We start from the raw sequence: 18,692 nt of genomic DNA on the forward strand, positions 1-18,692 counted from the left end.
CTACCAGCATTATGATACACATGCTGCAAAGCTGCAAAAATCTCCTATTGCAAAATAAGTGAAACTGGGTTACATCACCCAGCCAGAGATACTGACTACACTGCACACTGCATGTACTGTATCCAAGTTATGTTATGTGTGTATACTGCTGGGAAAAGGGAGACCCCTACTGAAAAGCCAGGCTTGTAATGCACACGCATATACACTCAAACTTAAGTGACATAATTTGCCTTTTATTTAGTCAGCCTCACCATCGCACAGTTACTGGTTCAGACTCATATAGAGTGCCCATTGAGATTTAGTTTGTGGGTCCTGTTTTCACCATCTTTGTGCACCTATTTCTTCATGTGAGTGACTGCAGCTCATTCACTCTGTATGGAGAACTGCATGTCACATCTCGTCACGTCAGGCTGTTTGTATCTGCAGCTGGATTTTTGCTGGATTTCTGAGGGCAAAACTGATATTGATATTTGGGGAAAAGTCATTCTTTATCCCTTAGAGTTTCTTTTTTTATTTATTTATTTTTATTGTGACCGAGACACCTACTGAGCGGGACATTTTACACTGTAAAAATCAACTTGTCAGTGCTCTCTGGTGGACAAGCTGTGTAATGGAGGTGTTACAGGTCCCTTCAGGTACATGAAACATGATTTACTGCTTCTTTTTAATATCAGTCATAAAGCTACTCTGAGGGAACATTACCAAGTATTTCTTGTTGCTTTTTAGAGCCTATGCATCCCACTACATCTGGAAAAGGTTGTAAACAACAATGAGTGAATGCAGCATGTCTTTCCTTGTCAGCAACAGTTTGCTTTATGAGCCAGAACACCAACTTTAGATCACGGCTAAATACTGCTACTTTCTGATAGAAAAAGGACAATCTGAACAATACTAATGTGGCCTTCACACATCTGTTTTTGTTTTTTTAAGAAAGCCCTCTTTTTGTGAGCGTCACAGAGACATTCTTTATAAATTATCTCAACCTAGTTTGGCATTTCTGTAATTTCTTTTAACTTATCGGCTGACATATACGCCAATACCGATATACCTGCAATGCTCTGAACCTCAACCCAACTGTCGTGCAAAGCCAGTAACTTTCTGTCAGGGATTTTGCAGGCGTATACCTATATTTTTCCTTGATGGGAGTTGTCATTGTAAGGAAGAACAGCTTTGACTCGACTTGAAATGAGCAAAGTTGTGGAACTGCTGAAGATTTTAATTGAAACTTTATGAACTCTTAGACACATATGAAACCTTCCATGAGATTCACTTCTGTTCACCAAATACTGAAGCATGCATGGTTCTCACTGTCCAGGGATACAATCTCATTAGTGTAGCAAGTTTATTACCTCTCATCCTAATCAAGGGTCAAACAGGCCCCATATAAGAGGACAGATTGCATCTCGGATGACCTTCTTCCTTTCTGTCTCTGTCCCTGTTTCCCTCTCTGTGTGTCACACACACACACACACACACACACACACACACACACACACACACACACACACACACACACTAACACTGTGAAACACATGTTGGCTTCCCAGTGAAGACCTAATGGTTTCTAGTGTTCAAAAGATAGAGCCCTAACTCACACTGACAGGACAGATTAACACACCGGCCTTAAACACGAGTGGTACAAGTCAAAGGTCGATACACACACACACACACACACACACACTGAGATGTAAACTGTGTGTGATTGTGTGGGTTTAAGCTCTAGTAAGACGTAGCAAGGTACAAAACTATTTTCTAAATCCTGCATTGTAATCTAACAGATGAAATACTTTACATTTTGTGGTACACTTCATTTGACGAGCAGCTTTGGCCCATAATTAACCAAGCATCAATAAACTTACCTAAGCATCTTTTTATATTTAGGATATAGACTGTGTTGAATGTGCTCAAATATAATTTTACACAATCTATGTAAGCCACTACATCCAACACACTCACAAACCACTTAAGAGGAGATTTAGATTACATTCATATTGCATATCAAAACCAGACCTAATAAAAAAGCATTCTTTGGGGCAGAAATCAACTTCACTGATAAGACCAATAACACAGTCTGTGTCCATTTTCAGTTTTACTCATAGACTGTATATAGTGTATAAGGTACAGTATAATTGCACTTTTTCCTCTTTTGCTGCCATTTCATAATCATCTCTATCTTTGTCCCCACCTGCTGGAAGACAAGAGCAGTAGCTTACAGTAAGACGATATGTAATATGGGTGAAGTGAAATTCGGAGAGGGTAATATTCATGTGAGAGAAATTAGATGACAGAGGTAAAGCTGTTTTACATGTATTTAAATCGCTGACAGGAATATACACGAAGAAAAAACAGAATGTGAGTTTACACTCCGGTACAGAGGGCGGCGGTAATGCATCTACTGGGCTTTGCAGCCGCCGTTATACGTAAACATGGACAGCAGAGAAGAAGAAGAACAAGGCGAAGAAGAAGAAGAAGACGAAAAGTACCTGGTGTTTGTTTACACTCTGACCATCAGACAGTTTATTCTTTTCTCATTTATTGGATTGCTAATACTTCATGTCAGACGTGTACATGAGGTAAGATATATGCCTTTTAGTTACGCAGAGTAATTAACTACAACTCAGCTTATGTACAATCATAAAATTCAGTTGCTTTGGTTTGCCGCCAGAGCTATATGCCTTCAGGCTAACGTTAGGTGCATTTGGTGAAACAATGTAAATGTTAACGTTTTACATATCCGTTGCAGCAACGCTGGCTCTTAAACTAGAGACCCACATCCAGCCCGTTGTGTACTGTACTTAACTTTCTCTCTCTTGTCGAAAAGATCTTATTATATATTAACTAACGTTAGCTTGGTAATTAAACAATAGCTACATGGTTGTAAGTCAACTTTGAGTGCTAAGTTAGCTTAACACACCTCGGTTAGCTAATCCCTCATGTTACGTTTAAATAGTGATTCTTCGAGTAATAAGTCTAGCTTTGATAACAAACTTTTGGATATCAGCTCCCCTACTGAGAAACAGACATTTCCCTTAGATTAGATGTTGTTATTGTTGTGTTTGTGAAGCATACCAATACAATGTTAAGCAGTGACACTTGTTTACATGCAGAGGCATAGTTATTGTACCACGTTTCACTACATATTATATATAAACAAACTAAAGACAGGTAAGAAAAGAGAGGGGAAAAACTACCCTACAACCATGTTGAGCGCTACCCACTAAATATGAAGCACTCAGGGAATAACAATGCACTCAGTTGATGTGTGGTTTCTTTCCAGATAAGAGAGGAAAGGATACCAAATGTCATCAAATTCTTCAAGTTTCTTTTTTAAACCATTTGGGATTTTTTTCCCCCACATATTAGGTACTGGTCATTTGCAAGCCACTGCTTCACTGTAGGCAATCCAGCTCTTTTCCAGAGTCCAGAGTTACCTCTTATTATCCTAAGGGAGGTGACACCACATTATTTAACACAAAAAAAGGCTTAATACTCTTTGGATGGGACAATAGGCTTGTTTTGCCTCTTCACAACAGTCATTGTCGTGTGCATTCAAGCAGATGTCTGAACAGAAGATATAATCGTCTTTTATTTATGTATTAATATTCTTATGAACACAGGGATGGATCCTAATCACCATTTAGAAACAATGTATGGCAATGGTGATCATGATGGTGTTGATGTCACCTCCTGGGTGTCAGTGTGTCCCAGAGGCCTCTGGAAAGTCCAACAAAAGCGAACATGCAAGGGGAGTCAACAGACTGTTTCTAATTTTGGAGATGCATGTAAGATGCTTTTCTATTACTTTCTTCCTCAATGTAAATGATCCATTTTCAGTTCATATTTTTAGAATAGGAATGGATTAAGTATCTAGTAATCTAGCTAACATAATGTCTCTTTGTCTCTTCTAGCATGTTCATCCAGTTACTGTCCAAGGTTGGGTTCGCTGTGTCAAGTCCGAGTGCGGCTCAAAGCTGACATGGATGACGCAGAGAGTTTAATGTCTGAAAAGGGAAACGAGAAGCTGTCAGTCCAACCTGACCAGTTGGTCACTGAGGTTACAGAGGCAGAGGCCACAGCCTTCCCAAGGTGTCAGGACTCTGTGCTGCAGGTCCCACTGGGTGACTGGACAACGCTGAGGCTGGGGGAGGGTCAGTGCGATATCACAGAAGCATGTGTGGAAGGGATGAGAGCAGGAGAGAAATGTGAGGTAAGAGTGAATTGAGAACAATAATTGTGTCAAATGTCGTCATAATATCATCGATAATACTGTGTTATCTTTTTGCAAAATTCTATGCAATTTGATGAAAAATTAGAACACAAGTATTTTGATAGGCTGTGACACAAAAGGTACTTTTTCGAGACTGTATAGTCATCTGAATTTCTATCTTTTTTCTGTACTTCTATGTACTTAACATTTTCAGTAAGATAATTTGCTTTTATATCAAGGACAAGAAACTTTTCGAAGTTTTGTCCAAGGGCAGTGCAGTAAATAATAATGATGAAAATAAAGCCTGTTATGATGTTAATTTGACAGAGAGCAGCAAAAGTTGGGGTGTGGAGAAGATGCCTAAAAAGAAGGCTTAGTGAACTTATGAACTCAACATGATATGGATTGCAGGCTTATGAGTTACACATAATATTTTTGTTTAGTCTTTATTTTTCAAGCATGTGAAAGTTTACAGCCAGTCTAATCTTTGTGTTTTGATTCTCAGATACTGATTTCTCCAGTGGGAAATGGACCAGATGTCTCTGTTCCCCATCCTGCTGAGGAAAACCTGCCTTTATGTGCCACAGTTGAACTGAAAGCTTTCACACCAGGCAAGGAATCCTGGGAGGTGTCTCCTGGTGAAAAGTGGGAGTGGGTGAAATCACACAAAGAGAGGGGTGGAGTGAGATTCAGGAGCGGGGATGTGTGGGGAGCAGTGGACAGCTACAGTCGGGCCCTTAAACTTCTCATCACTGTCTATGGCTATGTTAGAGAGGTGGAGAAAAAAGGACAAGGACAAGAGGCGGAGGAGCAGAGAGACACAAACACGGGTGATAAAACGCAGCACCTTCCTTCAGCTACTGAATTCAAAACCACCAAAGCTGAGCTCCACTCAAACCTGTCTTTGTGCCAGCTCAAACTGAACCAACCAGAGAAGGCTAAGGCCAGTGCAACTAAAGCTACTCAGCTGGAAGCAGGTGGGGCTAAAGCCTGGTACCGGCTGGGCCAAGCCTGCCAGATGGTGAATGAGCTAGAGGAGGCCAAGCAGGCATTTAGAAAACTGCTGGAGCTGCAGCCAGAATCGTCTGCTGCTTTGAAGGCACTGAAAAACATAGCAAGTAGAGAGAAAGAGACAAAGGCTCAGCTGGGACTTAGACTCAGCAAAATGTTCAGCTGAAGATTAAATATTATTGGTTTGCTATCAGATGTTGTCTGTAGAACAGCGTGTTTCTTTTCATGATTCTCATGATTCACCATTAAATGGAACTTCACATACAGCCACTGCCTCAGCTCAAAAGTAAAGTCGTTAATCTGTGAAAGCATGTTTTTCTCCCAACTCTATGCTGCTTGTGTGTGAGATGTCTGAATGTAAGTGTAAGTAAAAATCACATGTCAAAAACTTATTTTGGAGCAATTAATGTACTCATCCAAGAGTGAGGAGTGCGTGAGACCATGGTGGTATTCATGTATGAGTGTGTGTAATACGTCAAATAAATCCAAAAAATGCGAATGTAGTTTTTCATGTTGACCACAGGGTGTCGGGCTTTGTGAGTCAATCCCATGAAGTCGGTGGTCTGTCCACATTGGTAAACTGGTCTGTTGTGTTTCGTGACATCAAAATGCCGAAACCCGGGATCGAACCAGGGACCTTTAGATCTTCAGTCTAACGCTCTCCCAACTGAGCTATTTCGGCGTGATAATTAATGTGAATATGTCTATTAAAATATATGGCTAATATATATATATATATATATATATATATATATATATATATATATATATATCACAAATATGTCACAATAATTATTTTTTACATGTGGTGCAAAGACATGGCTATAGAGACAACGCGGTTATGGAAACTCGTCGAGCACATAATGGCTCACAATGTTACGGTTTCAGACGGTTTCTGGCCACCTGAATACAATGAAACCAGCGCTTTCTGTTTGGTACGTCATTAGTAATCGAAGTTACAACGCTGTTCTAAGTCTGCACTTTTTTTCAGATTCAAAATGTTAAATACTGTGGTGTAGCGAGTTATGGTCGGCAACGCACCTTGTTGCAAATAATGCAAAGGCACATACCCGGTAGTGATGAATCTTTAAGTATGCCTGAAGTGGATTAAACATACTTAATTTATTCATACAAGGAGCGACCCACTAAGGTGAATATTGACAGTCTTAGTTTTTGACGTGTAAGCAGCAAAAGCAAATACTTCAACCAGATACTTGCATATGGGTTCAGTGTGAAAGAGGCACTTTATATCAGCTAAGGCAGTTGTCCAGTCTGTTCATGAAGTTGTGCAAAATATAAACAAAATTAAGATGGTATTGAGAAAACAGATTCTTTATTTATCACAAAGCCAGAACAAAATGCATATGCACAAGCAACAAGTTGATCTTTAAAATTAAATTCTTAGTTTGCTGACAATTATTGGATATTAAAATTGAAATGACACATGATGACATATTCACTGCCCAGTTGTCTTTTTCTCTTGGATCTCCTGTAATAATTGTCCTCCATTCCCACAGTCAGTTTTTCCTGTTGTCAGTTCCTCTTAGACTTGTGTGACTTTGTGTTGTCTGTGTGTGCCTGGGCTGCTGACAGCTGTCTCCATGCATCCACAATGAGCACCAGCGGTATGACGATCCACAGCACATTCATGAACACAAAGTAGAACCAGAAGTAGATTGGGTGTCCCAGCTCACTGTGAGCATAACCATCTCTGTGCTCTGTGAAGAAGTACAGCACTGCTCCATACAGCTGACCTGGAATCAGGTAATGTAATAAGACCCATCATGTAAATATGATAAACAATAACTACAACAATTAGATTCTGAGAACTTGCTGACAAGTGAAGGGACAGTTTTTGTAGACCCTCTTACCTAATGAAATGATGAGTTGCAGAACAAATCTGTAGGGCTTGTTAGTTAAGAAGGCAAACACAGCCCAAAAGCTGAAAGGTCCCCATAACCACGCAGTCACAGTCTCCATACAGACAGTGAAGTTATCCGCTCTAGATAAAAAAAATACATGCATTGTTACAACTTCATTCTTTTTTTATGCCAAAGTTCAACATAGTTTTGTGCAAAGATTAACTCACATTACATATCGACTGTCTCCTTTGGAGTACTCTTTCCCTGTGAGTGAAAAGTATAAAACATATTGACTGAAACAGCACTTCCAGGCACAAGAGCACTGTCAGGCACAGGAGCACCTTCACCTTCAGTGGGAGACTTATTCCTCCCAAATGTACAACTGAGCACCACAGGAAATAATTCCTTCCTGATCCCCGGGGATCAATTAAGTATTTCTGATTCTGATTCTGATTCTGATTCAGATTGCACCATCACAATTGTTTTTCTTGTTTGTACTCACACAGCTGTGACAGGAAGCTCTGGTCCCCTGGGATAATATCATAATACAGTGAGAACCAGCCCTCTATGACGCCATGGATGAAACCACAAACGGCAAACCAGCATACAGCCAGGCGCCTCCATGTCCCCAGCCTGCCAGTGGCCCCTCTCTCGCCGGTGATCAGCCAGGTCACAAGGAGAAACACTCCAGACACAGAAAACAGGAACACCAGAATCTCTGACATGGATCTGTCATTGGCGACGTAGGTGGGAATCAAAAGGCCCCGTGGCCAGTAGGGATGAAGAGCTCCAGTTGCTGATGAGGCATCCATCATCTGACTCAAGACAGGATGGTCAACACTCTTCAACAATAGGCTCAAGATTGATTGATTTCAACAATTTGATATTAAAGATAATACGCATAAGTCAGTTTAATTGATGTATGAGTACTCTCTGCATTGTACTTCTTTGCACTGCACTTGCACTGAGTCTATAAAACGTTAATTATTTATCCCACATTTATAAACCAAGCTATTAGAGGTAAGGTTTTATTCAAAGTGCTCAGTAGCAGACAAAAGCAATAATAAAAGTGTCTTGTATCCTTACCAGTTATTCTACCTGGAAATAGGTGTCCAGCCGCACAGAGTTTAACCTGTATTGAATTAAGAGTATTAGATCAATTCAAAAAGTATTAATATCTTGGAGATCCAATAGTCCAGTGCTGTCTAACTACATGCCATATCATTGCAGATAAAATCAAACCCGGAACTCACTAGAGTAGGGGGCGGTTACTTGTGATGGCAAAGACCAATAAGACGTCCGAATGTACAGAGCTAGCGGCACATGCGATCTGCTGGCCCTTTGATTGGCTCTTCATCTCGGAACATGGATGTTGTCTTTGCCAACCACCAATGAACGTGTCTCCTACCCCAAAAGATCGTCCCCTCGGAACATGGTCATAGATATAAAACATGTAAAATAGTTGGTGAAGGGTGAACTACGGGACTTTATGTAAAGACATTGTATATGGAAAATGAATGTTTTAACACCAATCATTTCTAGCATATATATTTCACTTTTACGTGGGTGTAGGAGACTTCCGAACATTATGCAGAAATTAGTGAAAGCAACATCTAGCGAGGGTAATTCAAAGTATATGCAGGTCTAATGTGAAGCGGACCCAAGGCAGATTAATGTGACTAAATTAAACGTATTAAGGACGAGACGTTAAGTTGAAATTGCCCGAAAACAAACTCAACGAGACCGCGAACTAAAATACACAGGCAACTCATTCAAAATCAGCAAAATGTCAACTGTTGGCATTAGCTCGGTTAGCTATTTTTTACGCCCAACGGTCGCAATATCTTCGTATCTTTCATGAGAAGAGGAAAAGGTATCCTCCCAAGCCGTGTCAGGGATTTATCCCTGCCGTGACCCGGATTCGAACCGGGGTTGCTGCGGCCACAACGCAGAGTACTAACCACTATACGATCACGGCGAGCTACTGGGAGTTGTGCTAACGGTTGCTACTGCGGGCTTTATGAAGCTGTCAGGACAGGGACTTCATCTTTCACTTGCTAATAGGACTCTATCTCAGTGAAAAGCTGTCTACCGTCAGCTAGCTGGAATAACCAATGATACAGATTCTTCTAGAAACCTCGCTGTTGTTCGAAATAATTGGCTAATGTCAAAGTCAGGCAGGATTTTCATGATATGTTACATGTGATGTGACTGTTACATTAAACCTCACATTAGGTAATGTCAAATTGCACGAAAAGTGTTATTTACCAAAGCTAACTCTTAAGCTAACGTTAAGTTTTAGCTTCGTTAGTGGTTAGCAAGAAATATAGCTAACTAAACTAATACCTTAATATTAGCTATCTTAGCTATTTACTCTGTTGCGGCACATACCTTGTCGTTTCACCAATTGTACATCATGTGTTGTATCGGGTCAGTTTAAGACAAACTCATACTGAAGTGAAATAGAAGTTTCTGTAGATGTGAAGTAAACGATGAAAAAAAAATCATGTCACATGCGTGTGTAATAGTCCCATATGGTCTAGCGGTTAGGATTCCTGGTTTTCACCCAGGCGGCCCGGGTTCGACTCCCGGTATGGGAACATTTCTTTTGTAAATTTTATTTTAAGTACCTACCTCATATAAAGGCAAGTATTTTCTGAGCATATCGATACAAGTCAGAGCAAGGAATAGCCAATATTAAGAAATAACTTCAAATCTTCTAAACTATAACTATTACCTTCAAAACTGGATACATGCTGATTGTTTCATTGCAGTGAGTATAATTCAGTGGACATGTGACGCTCATCACGTGACGTCAAGTGTCACATGATGCTACACGGAAGCAGAAAATGTCTGTTGGACCCGTAATGGGTCAATGCAGTCTGTTCTAACGTTGAACGGCTGATTTCTAGTTGAAAACGACGGCGGTAAAGACTCTATGACCAATTATATGAGCTAGTTTAAAAAGTCGACATGGGTGTATCACAATTGGAGGAATCTTCTCTGTTACTGGACGAAAAGCTGCTCCGTTTCATGGACCAGCTGGAGTTACTGGAGGAGAAACGAGCCACGCTCAACTCTCTCATAGAGCAGGTAGCACAGAAATCCATGTAGAGTTTACCTGTAACTTCCTTTTAGCACGCTTATCACCTTCAGACATGTATCTCCGGTTGTAAATGTTTGTGTTTATGAATTTATACAATCTGCGCAAAAATGTGTTAATTGTTATAATGTTTGCGAAAAAATACTAGTTTTAGCCTCTCAGTTGTAAGGATTTGCAGTTTTTTTTTGTAGTATTCTATGGCAATAAACTAAATATCTTTTAGGTTTTTAACTATTGATCAGACAAGATGATGAAAGTAACTGATTGTTAGTCACAGCCCTAATGCCAACTATACATTAACCCATGCATAAGTTGTTTTTCAATTTTATGTCCTCAAATGTATGTGCATGTACACATCACACTGATTTTTTTTTTTATGTCTGAAGGCTTGTATTTTATCATGTATTCTCTTCACCGACTTCAGCATGTGTAATGTAAAGTTACCATTTCCTGTTCCCCACAGGGATGGTTTTCTATGTCCAAGGCTCGATATTCCATGGGAAACAAACAAGTCTCTGCACTTCAGTATGCGAGTGAGATAGAGCCACTGGTCTGCGTTCGTGCTAGGTGAGGAATAAGACATGTTTCGTGGAAATTAAATGTAAATTTATGTCCGCTGGAATTGAATGATTTTAATATTTTTTCATGACTACAGAACACTGGACAGTGGTGAGGTGGATTTCTGCACAGAAAAGGTTAAACAAAAATGTAATGAGGCTGAAAAAGATGCAAAGTCAATAGAGGATATTGGACCTCAAGAAGAAGGTATGTCTGCATGTGTTAGAAAAGGAATCTTGATTACATTTACCATAAACTAATACATTTTTTTATTTATTACATTATGTGGTTTTATAGGTGTCAGGAGAAGAATCAAACCAAAAAAAGCTATCGTGAAGGCAAGTGAAGAAGCAAGTAGTGAGAAAGCACCTGAAGTAACTCCAGTAAGAAAAAGTGACCAGAATCCTCAACAAGATCCACTGAAATGGTTTGGGATTCTGGTGCCTCAAACTCTTAAACAAGCACAGTCGTCATTCAAGCAAGGTATGAGTCGATACTTGGTATTGCTTTAAAGCAATCAAACATTCCCTCTGATAATATGTGATTACTTTTGAATATAACCAAGATTAGGTCACCCTTTTGATTTGGTATGTACATATGAGATACTGCTAAGGATAGATATAGGTTTCTTTCTTTCCACAATGTACAAAACAAGCATGTTTCTACAGTTCCACACATTGCATCCCATATTACATCAATGCATTTTGCCAAGATTCTTAAGGTGGCTCTGAGAGCTCAACTCATTGCAACTTAAGAAAACACATGTACATATGCTTCACCAATTCAACACACGTTATGGAGCATTTAAAAACATGCTGCAAAGAAATAAAAAACAAAAACAAATACTGGTTTATTTCCTAACACAGATTGGTACATGATTCAGATATTATTGTAGATGTTACCCTCACTAGCTTGCCAATTCAAATAAACTGACGAAATTTAACCTAACCTAGTCTCTATCACATCTTTCAAGTCATGGAGTAATTAACTCCATGAGCCACAAAGCTTGGAAACCATTTGCATGTCTTCATGTGTTCATTGGTTTTGAGTGTCCCCTGGAACAACTTTATTTTGCCTGTGCAACTTACTGTCCATGTTTGCAAGATGAAACCTCTGACACAGTTCTTAGTGTACTACTGGTAAATCCCCGTTCTCATCCTTCATCTTCTCTTCCTTTTTCTGTCATATTACAGTAATAGAGCTGTCAGCTGAGATTGCAACCCTCCAGGCTGCAGTTTTGAACACCAGACTGGAGCTGAAGCACAGCATGAAAGACAAACACATTCTCCAGGAGAAAGCCTCAGCAGCCCAGTTGGACAAGGTGGCAGACTAAGTAACTCTATGGAGTAGAGGCTGGAGATGATCTGAGAAGAGCCTGTGGCCTCAGAGAGTGATAGATTGGACTAGATTATGAGTCTGAGCCAAGTGAACTCAATACTGATCCTCTGGGTGGATTTTGAGGTGGAGATGATGGATGTAGCAGTTCCTACTTGATGATTAATTGGTAATAGATTATGTTTGATTTTGTGCTGTTTTGACTGTCTCACTGTTGATGAGAATTGTTGTTGTGAATGCTGTCTTCGAGGATTTACTCAGGCCCAATAAAATCTGTGTTGTAGTGTTAAGATTAATATATAAATATAAACAGAACCTGTTTGAATATTTTCAATAAATGGTCAGTACCACTTTCCTATAAGGCACCCTTTATAAAGTTGTAATGAATGGCTGTATTAATTATAAATAATTCACAAATGTTTCACACATCAATTATAAGCTATTAATAACAACTAGTTATAGGTTGACAGGTTGTGAAAAAAAATCCTGGTGTTAATTCTTTTTATTTGGTAATCCATTTATAAATGCTAAATAAGTAGTTCATAAATATATTGTGGTCCAGATCCTCTGCAGCCCTTTACAGAAAATAAATGGGCAAACATATTGACATTCATATTGATCATTAATAGACCTTTTTTTTTTTTAATTTAGGTTTTTTCTTCATATTGATTTTATTCCTCTATTTGTTTTTATTGTTTTGTGTAAAACAGTTTGTCATATTGGTGCTGTGCAAACAAACTATAATTATTACACAGTTCAATCAGTAAGGGTATTGTTCAAAACCTGGAAACCCAGACGTTCTTCTTAATGGTTTAACTGCTTTGTAAAGCATTGGACGTTTTAACCATAAATAAATCCATTACTTACAACTTCTTAACTCTTTGTAAAGGAGGCCTGTTTAGAGACTGGCACCAAATTGTCTTTCATGTAATATTTGTATTTTGTTTTCCCCCCTAAAGAATTTAATCATAGTGAAATAAAATTATATAAATAAATTAAATGTTACATTTTGAATAGCTGCTACTCAAACAGGCGGTGTTTAAAATTCTCAATCTCATAACAAGTGTTATATCAAAGGAAAACTGCCTCCTCTTATTAGAACGACGTCTAATAAGCCACCACCCTCAGATCTGACTGAGGACAGCCGAACATTACCGGGAACTGTCGAAACGGGAAACGAAACTCCCGTTTATTGTGTGTACTTCCTGGTCCAATTATAATACTGTCTGTGTGCCTCCATGAAACACTCCGCTCCGCCTCCTCCTCACTTGATTCCGAACGACGGATGGGAGCGCGGAAACAACGGATGCAGCCTCACTATAATATTATTGATGTTTCCAGATATCCGCAGCAGCCCGTTAAGCCTGATTGTGGCCGATTTTCAGAACGTGCAAGCGACGCAACTCCCGCTTGGAATTAAATTCTCTTTTGTCTGCGCAACTGGCAACAACATTTTTTTGATGTGTGATCAGGGATTGGGAAGTAAACACGCCGGCCTGCGCTCATGATCAGAGGCGAGGCGAGATTGATACCTCAGACTCAGATTGTCCTTGATCGCAAGTTGATTTTTACTTCGGAGCGGAGGGACTGTGGGCTCCAATGGCGTCAGCTTCGAAGGTGTCTATTCTGGATTACTTTAATATTGTGTTTGAAGGTGAAAATGGCAAAATCGAGTCCAACTGCAAGGCTTGTGGTACCAGAATCCAGGCGAAGCGGAGCGTCACGTCCAACTTCGTAACGCATCTCAAGGTAATGATTTCAAAATAAAATATTGTGTATCCTGGATAACACGGAGGGACGAGGCATCTACACTTATTCTCTGTCTCATCATATTTCTGTCAGCATCAGCTGGCCCTACAGCATCTTTTTATGCTCACTACATTGTGTCAGCTATGTAGGTTACACCTGACTGTAAAGACTGTTGCTTACCTACACATACTGTATCTTCATCCACCGATATTAAAACAAGGCACTGTGGTGTAGAGATGTATACACCTAAACAGTGAATTAACTGTTCTATCTGTCAAACACTGTATAACACTGTCTCTCTCCCATTCAGCGGAAGCACCAGGCTATGTATGATGACTTTGTGAAAAGGAAGGATATGAAGAGAGAGGGTTACTCCTCTGCTTCCCTGCATAGTTTCACCACCAATGGAGGGAGTACCCGCTTCACTCTCCCCATCAGTACTGGAGTGGGAGGAGGAGGAGGAGGAGGTGGTGGTGGTGTTGGAGGAATGGGAACTCTCGAGGGAGGAGTAGGAGGAGGCTCTGGAGGAGGGGTGACCAAGTTTGACAGACATGACCCACGTCAGGTGTGCATTATAGTCCATCATCGCTTGAGATGCAAATAACTGAGCTGCTATTCATGATCTATTATCCCACGCGTGCTACATTATTTATTGTGGCACTGCAGTGAAATCATTTGCTATAATAAGGGTTTACGTTGTTTTTTTGTCACCACAGGTTCTGATCTCTGAGGCGATAGCTAAGATGATTGTGCGTGATCTGCAGCCAGTGTCCATAATGGAAAATCAAGGCTTCAGAGAGCTGCTTCAGCTCCTGGAGCCGCGTTACACTCCTGAGCGCCAGCACTACATCCAGAGCCAGCTCCTCCCAGCCTACGCCTACCAGGCCCAGCTAGCGACCCGACAGGCCCTGGGCTCAGCGCTCGCCCTCAGTCTCAGCCTGGATCTCTGGAGGGGCTTAACTGGAGCCACTTCAGGGTAAGGAGGTAAAATCAACCAAAAACAACATGATTCCCACTTGGTTTGATTCCCTCACTGATGAGTCTCTCTCTCTCTGTAGGTACCTTGGTGTCACCTGCCATTTTCTTACATCTGACTGGCAGATGCGTTCTGCTCTCCTGGCATGTCTCCCCCTGACTGGGGGTTGCTCTGGGAATCGTGTGCTTTCAGAGTTTGATGAAGTGTGTCACTCTCATGGCGTGTCAGGGAGAGCATTTCGTGTTGTTGCGGACCCTCTCCTGGCAACAACAACAACAACAACAACAACAACAACAGTAAAGCCATGTTGTCTTCCTGGTTTCCTGGTTTCTCCTCCGCTTGCTAACGGGCAAAATGAAGATGATGAAGAAGAGGTGGACAATGGTAACAACGTGGAGGAAGGGATCAGGAATGGCCATGGTGACAGTGGAGAGGAAGGAGAATGGGAGGACTCGTGGGAGCAGGGTCTGGGTGTTTGTCGGGTGGACTGTTTCTCACGCTCTCTTGAACAGTGTGTCGGTGAGGGGTTACGCTCCTGTCCGCAGCTCTCTTCCACACTGGCCAAGGCTGCCTGTTTCTACAACTACATTACCTCTGCTGTCCCACCTGAGAAACTTAGCCAAGTGTTTGATGGTCCTGGGTTGATCATGGGGGGGCCAGGAAATACCCCTCCTGCAGCCAGAGACTGGGCTGCTCAGCTTAAGGTATGTAATGTTACTGAGTCCTATATAGTACAGGTAGCACCTTTCTTTAACTCCTCATAGACACTTTAAAATTATTTATAATACACTATAATATAGTTGTAAGTAGATATGAGGACATTTTTAAGTGTGTGTGATTAAAGCTATGTTGTATCATATTGACAAACACCAGTTTCACCAGGTTTTATAGAAACAAATACATTGATAATCACTTTAAAAAGTGTTCATATCTGCTTGCAGCTACATTATAGTGTGTTATGAGCCATTTAGTAGTTGTTTATATACTGCTATTAAGTGTTGCCAGTCTGCAGTATGTGTCCATAATAACATTAATTTAATTGCCTGATTATGTCGCTGTAGCTTTATATGATGAGAGTGAGACATGCAAGCTTTTCTACAAGGACAAAATCAAGAGTGTGTTTCCATAGTTTTCAAAATGTTTATTTTTTTGTTTCATTTTTGTTGCAGGTGCTTCGGCGGCTACTGGACTCAGTGGAGTTCCTGGAGGAGATGAGTGGTCCGGGGGAGTTGGCGCTGGGTGGTTCAGAGAGAGCCCAGCTGAGGGAGCTCACTGACACTTTGGAGCCCTTCACTGAGGCCTGGGACATGGTGCACGGGGACAGACAGGCCGACATACAGGCAGACAGACATGTGTCCATCAGTCTGGCTCTTCCGTGTGTTCTGGGCCTTCGGAAGCATCTCTCTGAGACGTCAACCCCCCACTGTCCCTCTCTCCTGGTGGGCCTCAGCCAGGCTTTAGAGAGTCGGCTGGCCCCTCTCCTGGAGGACCCCCTCTACATCACTGCCACCACCCTGGACCCCCAGTTCAAGCTCACTTGGAGCAGCAACCCTGACTGGCACAGACAAGTTCTCATAGAGGAGTTGTCCAAACATTCCGCAGCCTCCAGCCCCGTAGACCCCAACACAGACCTACATGCTCAATCCCAGACCCCTCCTGCCCCAGCTCCATCGCCGGTCTCCTCACTTTCTCGACCCTGCAAGCTGTTCTCTTTCATCAAGCACAGACCCACAACACAGGCCAAGAGCCTAGAGCAGGAGTTGGCTGTCTACCTACGAGAGGAACCCACAGATGAGGAGGCTTTGCATTACTGGCGGCGTAAAGCTATTGACTTTCCTCTGCTTGCCCAGGTGGCCAAGAGGGCGTTTACCGTACCTGCTTGTGGCACTGTAGTGGAGAGCATTTTCACCACTGCTGGGCGCTGTCTGCGGCCAGAGAGAGGCCGCGTCTTACCAAAGAACCTGGAGACGCTCATCTACCTCAAAGCCAACTATAGATTATTATGGACTTAAAGCTAAGACTCAAGCATTTCTTTTACCTAAATAGCAACTGAAGGCTTTATACCTGCAGTAAAGTTACTTCTTGGATACTAACCTCTGTTCCTCTCAAAGGAAACTGAGCAGCATAACATAGTCCTCATACTACACATCATTTGACATGAGATGGAATTAATTACCCAGAATTTCAAAGCCGAGGCTTCGTGTCCATTCTTAAGATGGGTTTTTCCAGACTGCAGTAGGTGTGGATTGCTGTCTGTTTACCATGTAGCCTGCATACAGACTATGATACCACATGCTGTGGACCGAGGGGACTAGAAGCAGATCAATACTAAAGCATTTACTTTTACATTGTTCTGCCTAATCAGGGTCTCCAGACAACCACAAGACCATAATGCCCCCACTGTCTATCCTCCCACCCCCAAAGACAGCTTGTGTCTGTACCAACATGGACATACCAACAGTAACCAAATGGTCATTTATTGCAAAGTGTAGCATATGATTTATTTTCACCGATATACAATAGCCCTAGAGGTTGTGACTAATTCATTGGATGTTGTTATTTGAAGGAAGGCTTCAGCTGCTAAACAATGCCAGTGCATCATCCACTTATTCTTTTTTCTCTGTATGTATGCCTCATCACTGGGACATTATAATAAATGAGTTTCACTTCTGAACGCAGAGGTGTGTGCAGTTTGCAGATCTGAGTGCACTCATGCATGTGTGCTCGTTACACACCTTTTCCTTTTTGCCAATGGAGAAAAGCTGAAATCTGCTTCATAATGTATCAAAAAAAATGTATTACCCTAATTCATTTATATTTTCTTCTGCCAGACTTTCAGAGTGGAGGTCAATTCCATTTCATTTTCTTTATCAGCACTTTTTTTTTCCCTTTTTCAATTTCACGTCCAATTCTACTTCTAAACTTTTCTGAATTGAAATAGGTTTGACCCCTGCTTCTGCCCCAGAAAACTAGCATAGGATGTGTGCATGCAGCACAACAGAGGCTTTTGCTTTGTCTGACCTCACTGCATCACTTTGAAGGGGAAACTGTGAATGTTGCAGTGTGTGTTTGCCTTTATTCAAGGACTCTATTACTCTGGGCTGGGCCAGTGGGGAGGCAGGGTAATTGCATGTAATTCCATTAGAGTTAACTTTGTGTCAGCAGGAAGACAGCAGCCACATCCTGCACGGTACAAAAAGTACATAGAAATAAATGGCAGAAAGCAATATGTAGCTTCTGTACTCTCGTTCTCTAATGCTACATCAGAAGGCACAAACTGCTTCAATCAACCAATGCAGTGATTCATGTTTAGTGATTAATGAGGAACAGTAAGACAACAGCATCAATCAATTTGAAGATGACTGACTGTGAAGGAATTGCAATTGATCTGATTATAACAACTGTCAGACAGATTATTTTTCACCAACTGCAGAACAGCTTCATCCCAGTGTTACTGTTTTTTGTTGTTCTTGAAATCCACTTCAGAGGAAGTGTGTTAATGTGTGTGAGATTCAATGAGAGTTCCCTCATAGATCATAATTATCAAAGATGGCTGTGATCTTAATGATTTTCACCCCGGGATGTCTCTGTGGATTTAGATGTGTTGCTAGATGTCTGTGCGGATGTGTTAGTGTGTTGATCTTTTGGAAAGTGTGTTTTTTGCTCATCCCCACAGGGTGTGTTGTTGTTTGTGAGTGTATGTGGAGCAGCTTGAAGCGTCCCTCCCTCCCCCCCGGCTGTGACAGCTCATCCAAATGAGTTAGACGAGCAGGCGGGCTGCAGTCCTATTGGTAATTGCCTCTGAAATGAATTACTTGGCAGAGAGTGAGACTGAGGGAGGGGAGGAAATTGTAATTGAACTGCCCCCTCCCTCCCGCCCTCTCCCTTATG

General features: G+C 41.3%; 4 protein-coding genes and 3 non-coding genes across 7 annotated transcripts; 4 read left to right on the forward strand and 3 right to left on the reverse strand.

Moving 5' to 3' along the window:
- Window positions 1–2,472: 2,472 nt before the first annotated feature.
- On the forward strand, window positions 2,473–5,484 carry fkbpl (FKBP prolyl isomerase like). Its single transcript, XM_070911097.1, has 4 exons — window positions 2,473–2,573; window positions 3,618–3,782; window positions 3,909–4,207; window positions 4,713–5,484. Exons 2-4 carry the CDS (start codon window positions 3,620–3,622, stop codon window positions 5,382–5,384), a joined length of 1,134 nt encoding a protein of 377 aa, XP_070767198.1. The 5' UTR covers window positions 2,473–2,573; window positions 3,618–3,619; the 3' UTR covers window positions 5,385–5,484.
- Window positions 5,485–5,827: 343 nt separating this feature from the next.
- Window positions 5,828–5,900, reverse strand: trnaf-gaa (transfer RNA phenylalanine (anticodon GAA)). The gene has a single exon. It is a non-coding gene; the product is annotated as a tRNA-Phe (tRNA).
- A 665-nt stretch (window positions 5,901–6,565) lies between these two features.
- ebp (EBP cholestenol delta-isomerase) lies at window positions 6,566–8,214 on the reverse strand. Its single transcript, XM_070911023.1, has 5 exons — window positions 8,167–8,214; window positions 7,583–7,895; window positions 7,308–7,344; window positions 7,090–7,220; window positions 6,566–6,972 (listed from the first exon to the last, which is right to left on the reverse strand). The coding sequence occupies exons 2-5, from the start codon at window positions 7,893–7,895 to the stop codon at window positions 6,752–6,754; spliced, it is 702 nt and encodes a 233-aa protein (XP_070767124.1). The 5' UTR covers window positions 8,167–8,214; the 3' UTR covers window positions 6,566–6,751.
- Window positions 8,215–8,986: 772 nt separating this feature from the next.
- Window positions 8,987–9,058, reverse strand: trnah-gug (transfer RNA histidin (anticodon GUG)). Its single transcript has one exon. It is a non-coding gene; the product is annotated as a tRNA-His (tRNA).
- A 550-nt stretch (window positions 9,059–9,608) lies between these two features.
- Window positions 9,609–9,680, forward strand: trnae-uuc (transfer RNA glutamic acid (anticodon UUC)). Its single transcript has one exon. It is a non-coding gene; the product is annotated as a tRNA-Glu (tRNA).
- Window positions 9,681–9,930: 250 nt separating this feature from the next.
- On the forward strand, window positions 9,931–12,506 carry ccdc115 (coiled-coil domain containing 115). The gene is made up of 5 exons (XM_070910878.1): window positions 9,931–10,173; window positions 10,647–10,750; window positions 10,839–10,948; window positions 11,039–11,224; window positions 11,935–12,506. The coding sequence occupies exons 1-5, from the start codon at window positions 10,054–10,056 to the stop codon at window positions 12,072–12,074; spliced, it is 660 nt and encodes a 219-aa protein (XP_070766979.1). The 5' UTR covers window positions 9,931–10,053; the 3' UTR covers window positions 12,075–12,506.
- Window positions 12,507–13,675: 1,169 nt separating this feature from the next.
- On the forward strand, window positions 13,676–16,813 carry LOC139288523 (zinc finger BED domain-containing protein 4). Its single transcript, XM_070909832.1, has 5 exons — window positions 13,676–13,825; window positions 14,136–14,390; window positions 14,542–14,801; window positions 14,884–15,505; window positions 15,971–16,813. Exons 1-5 carry the CDS (start codon window positions 13,676–13,678, stop codon window positions 16,811–16,813), a joined length of 2,130 nt encoding a protein of 709 aa, XP_070765933.1.
- Window positions 16,814–18,692: the final 1,879 nt, after the last annotated feature.

The sequence above is a fragment of the Enoplosus armatus genome, chromosome 8, assembly GCF_043641665.1.
Source record: "Enoplosus armatus isolate fEnoArm2 chromosome 8, fEnoArm2.hap1, whole genome shotgun sequence".
Taxonomy (NCBI): domain Eukaryota; kingdom Metazoa; phylum Chordata; class Actinopteri; order Centrarchiformes; family Enoplosidae; genus Enoplosus; species Enoplosus armatus.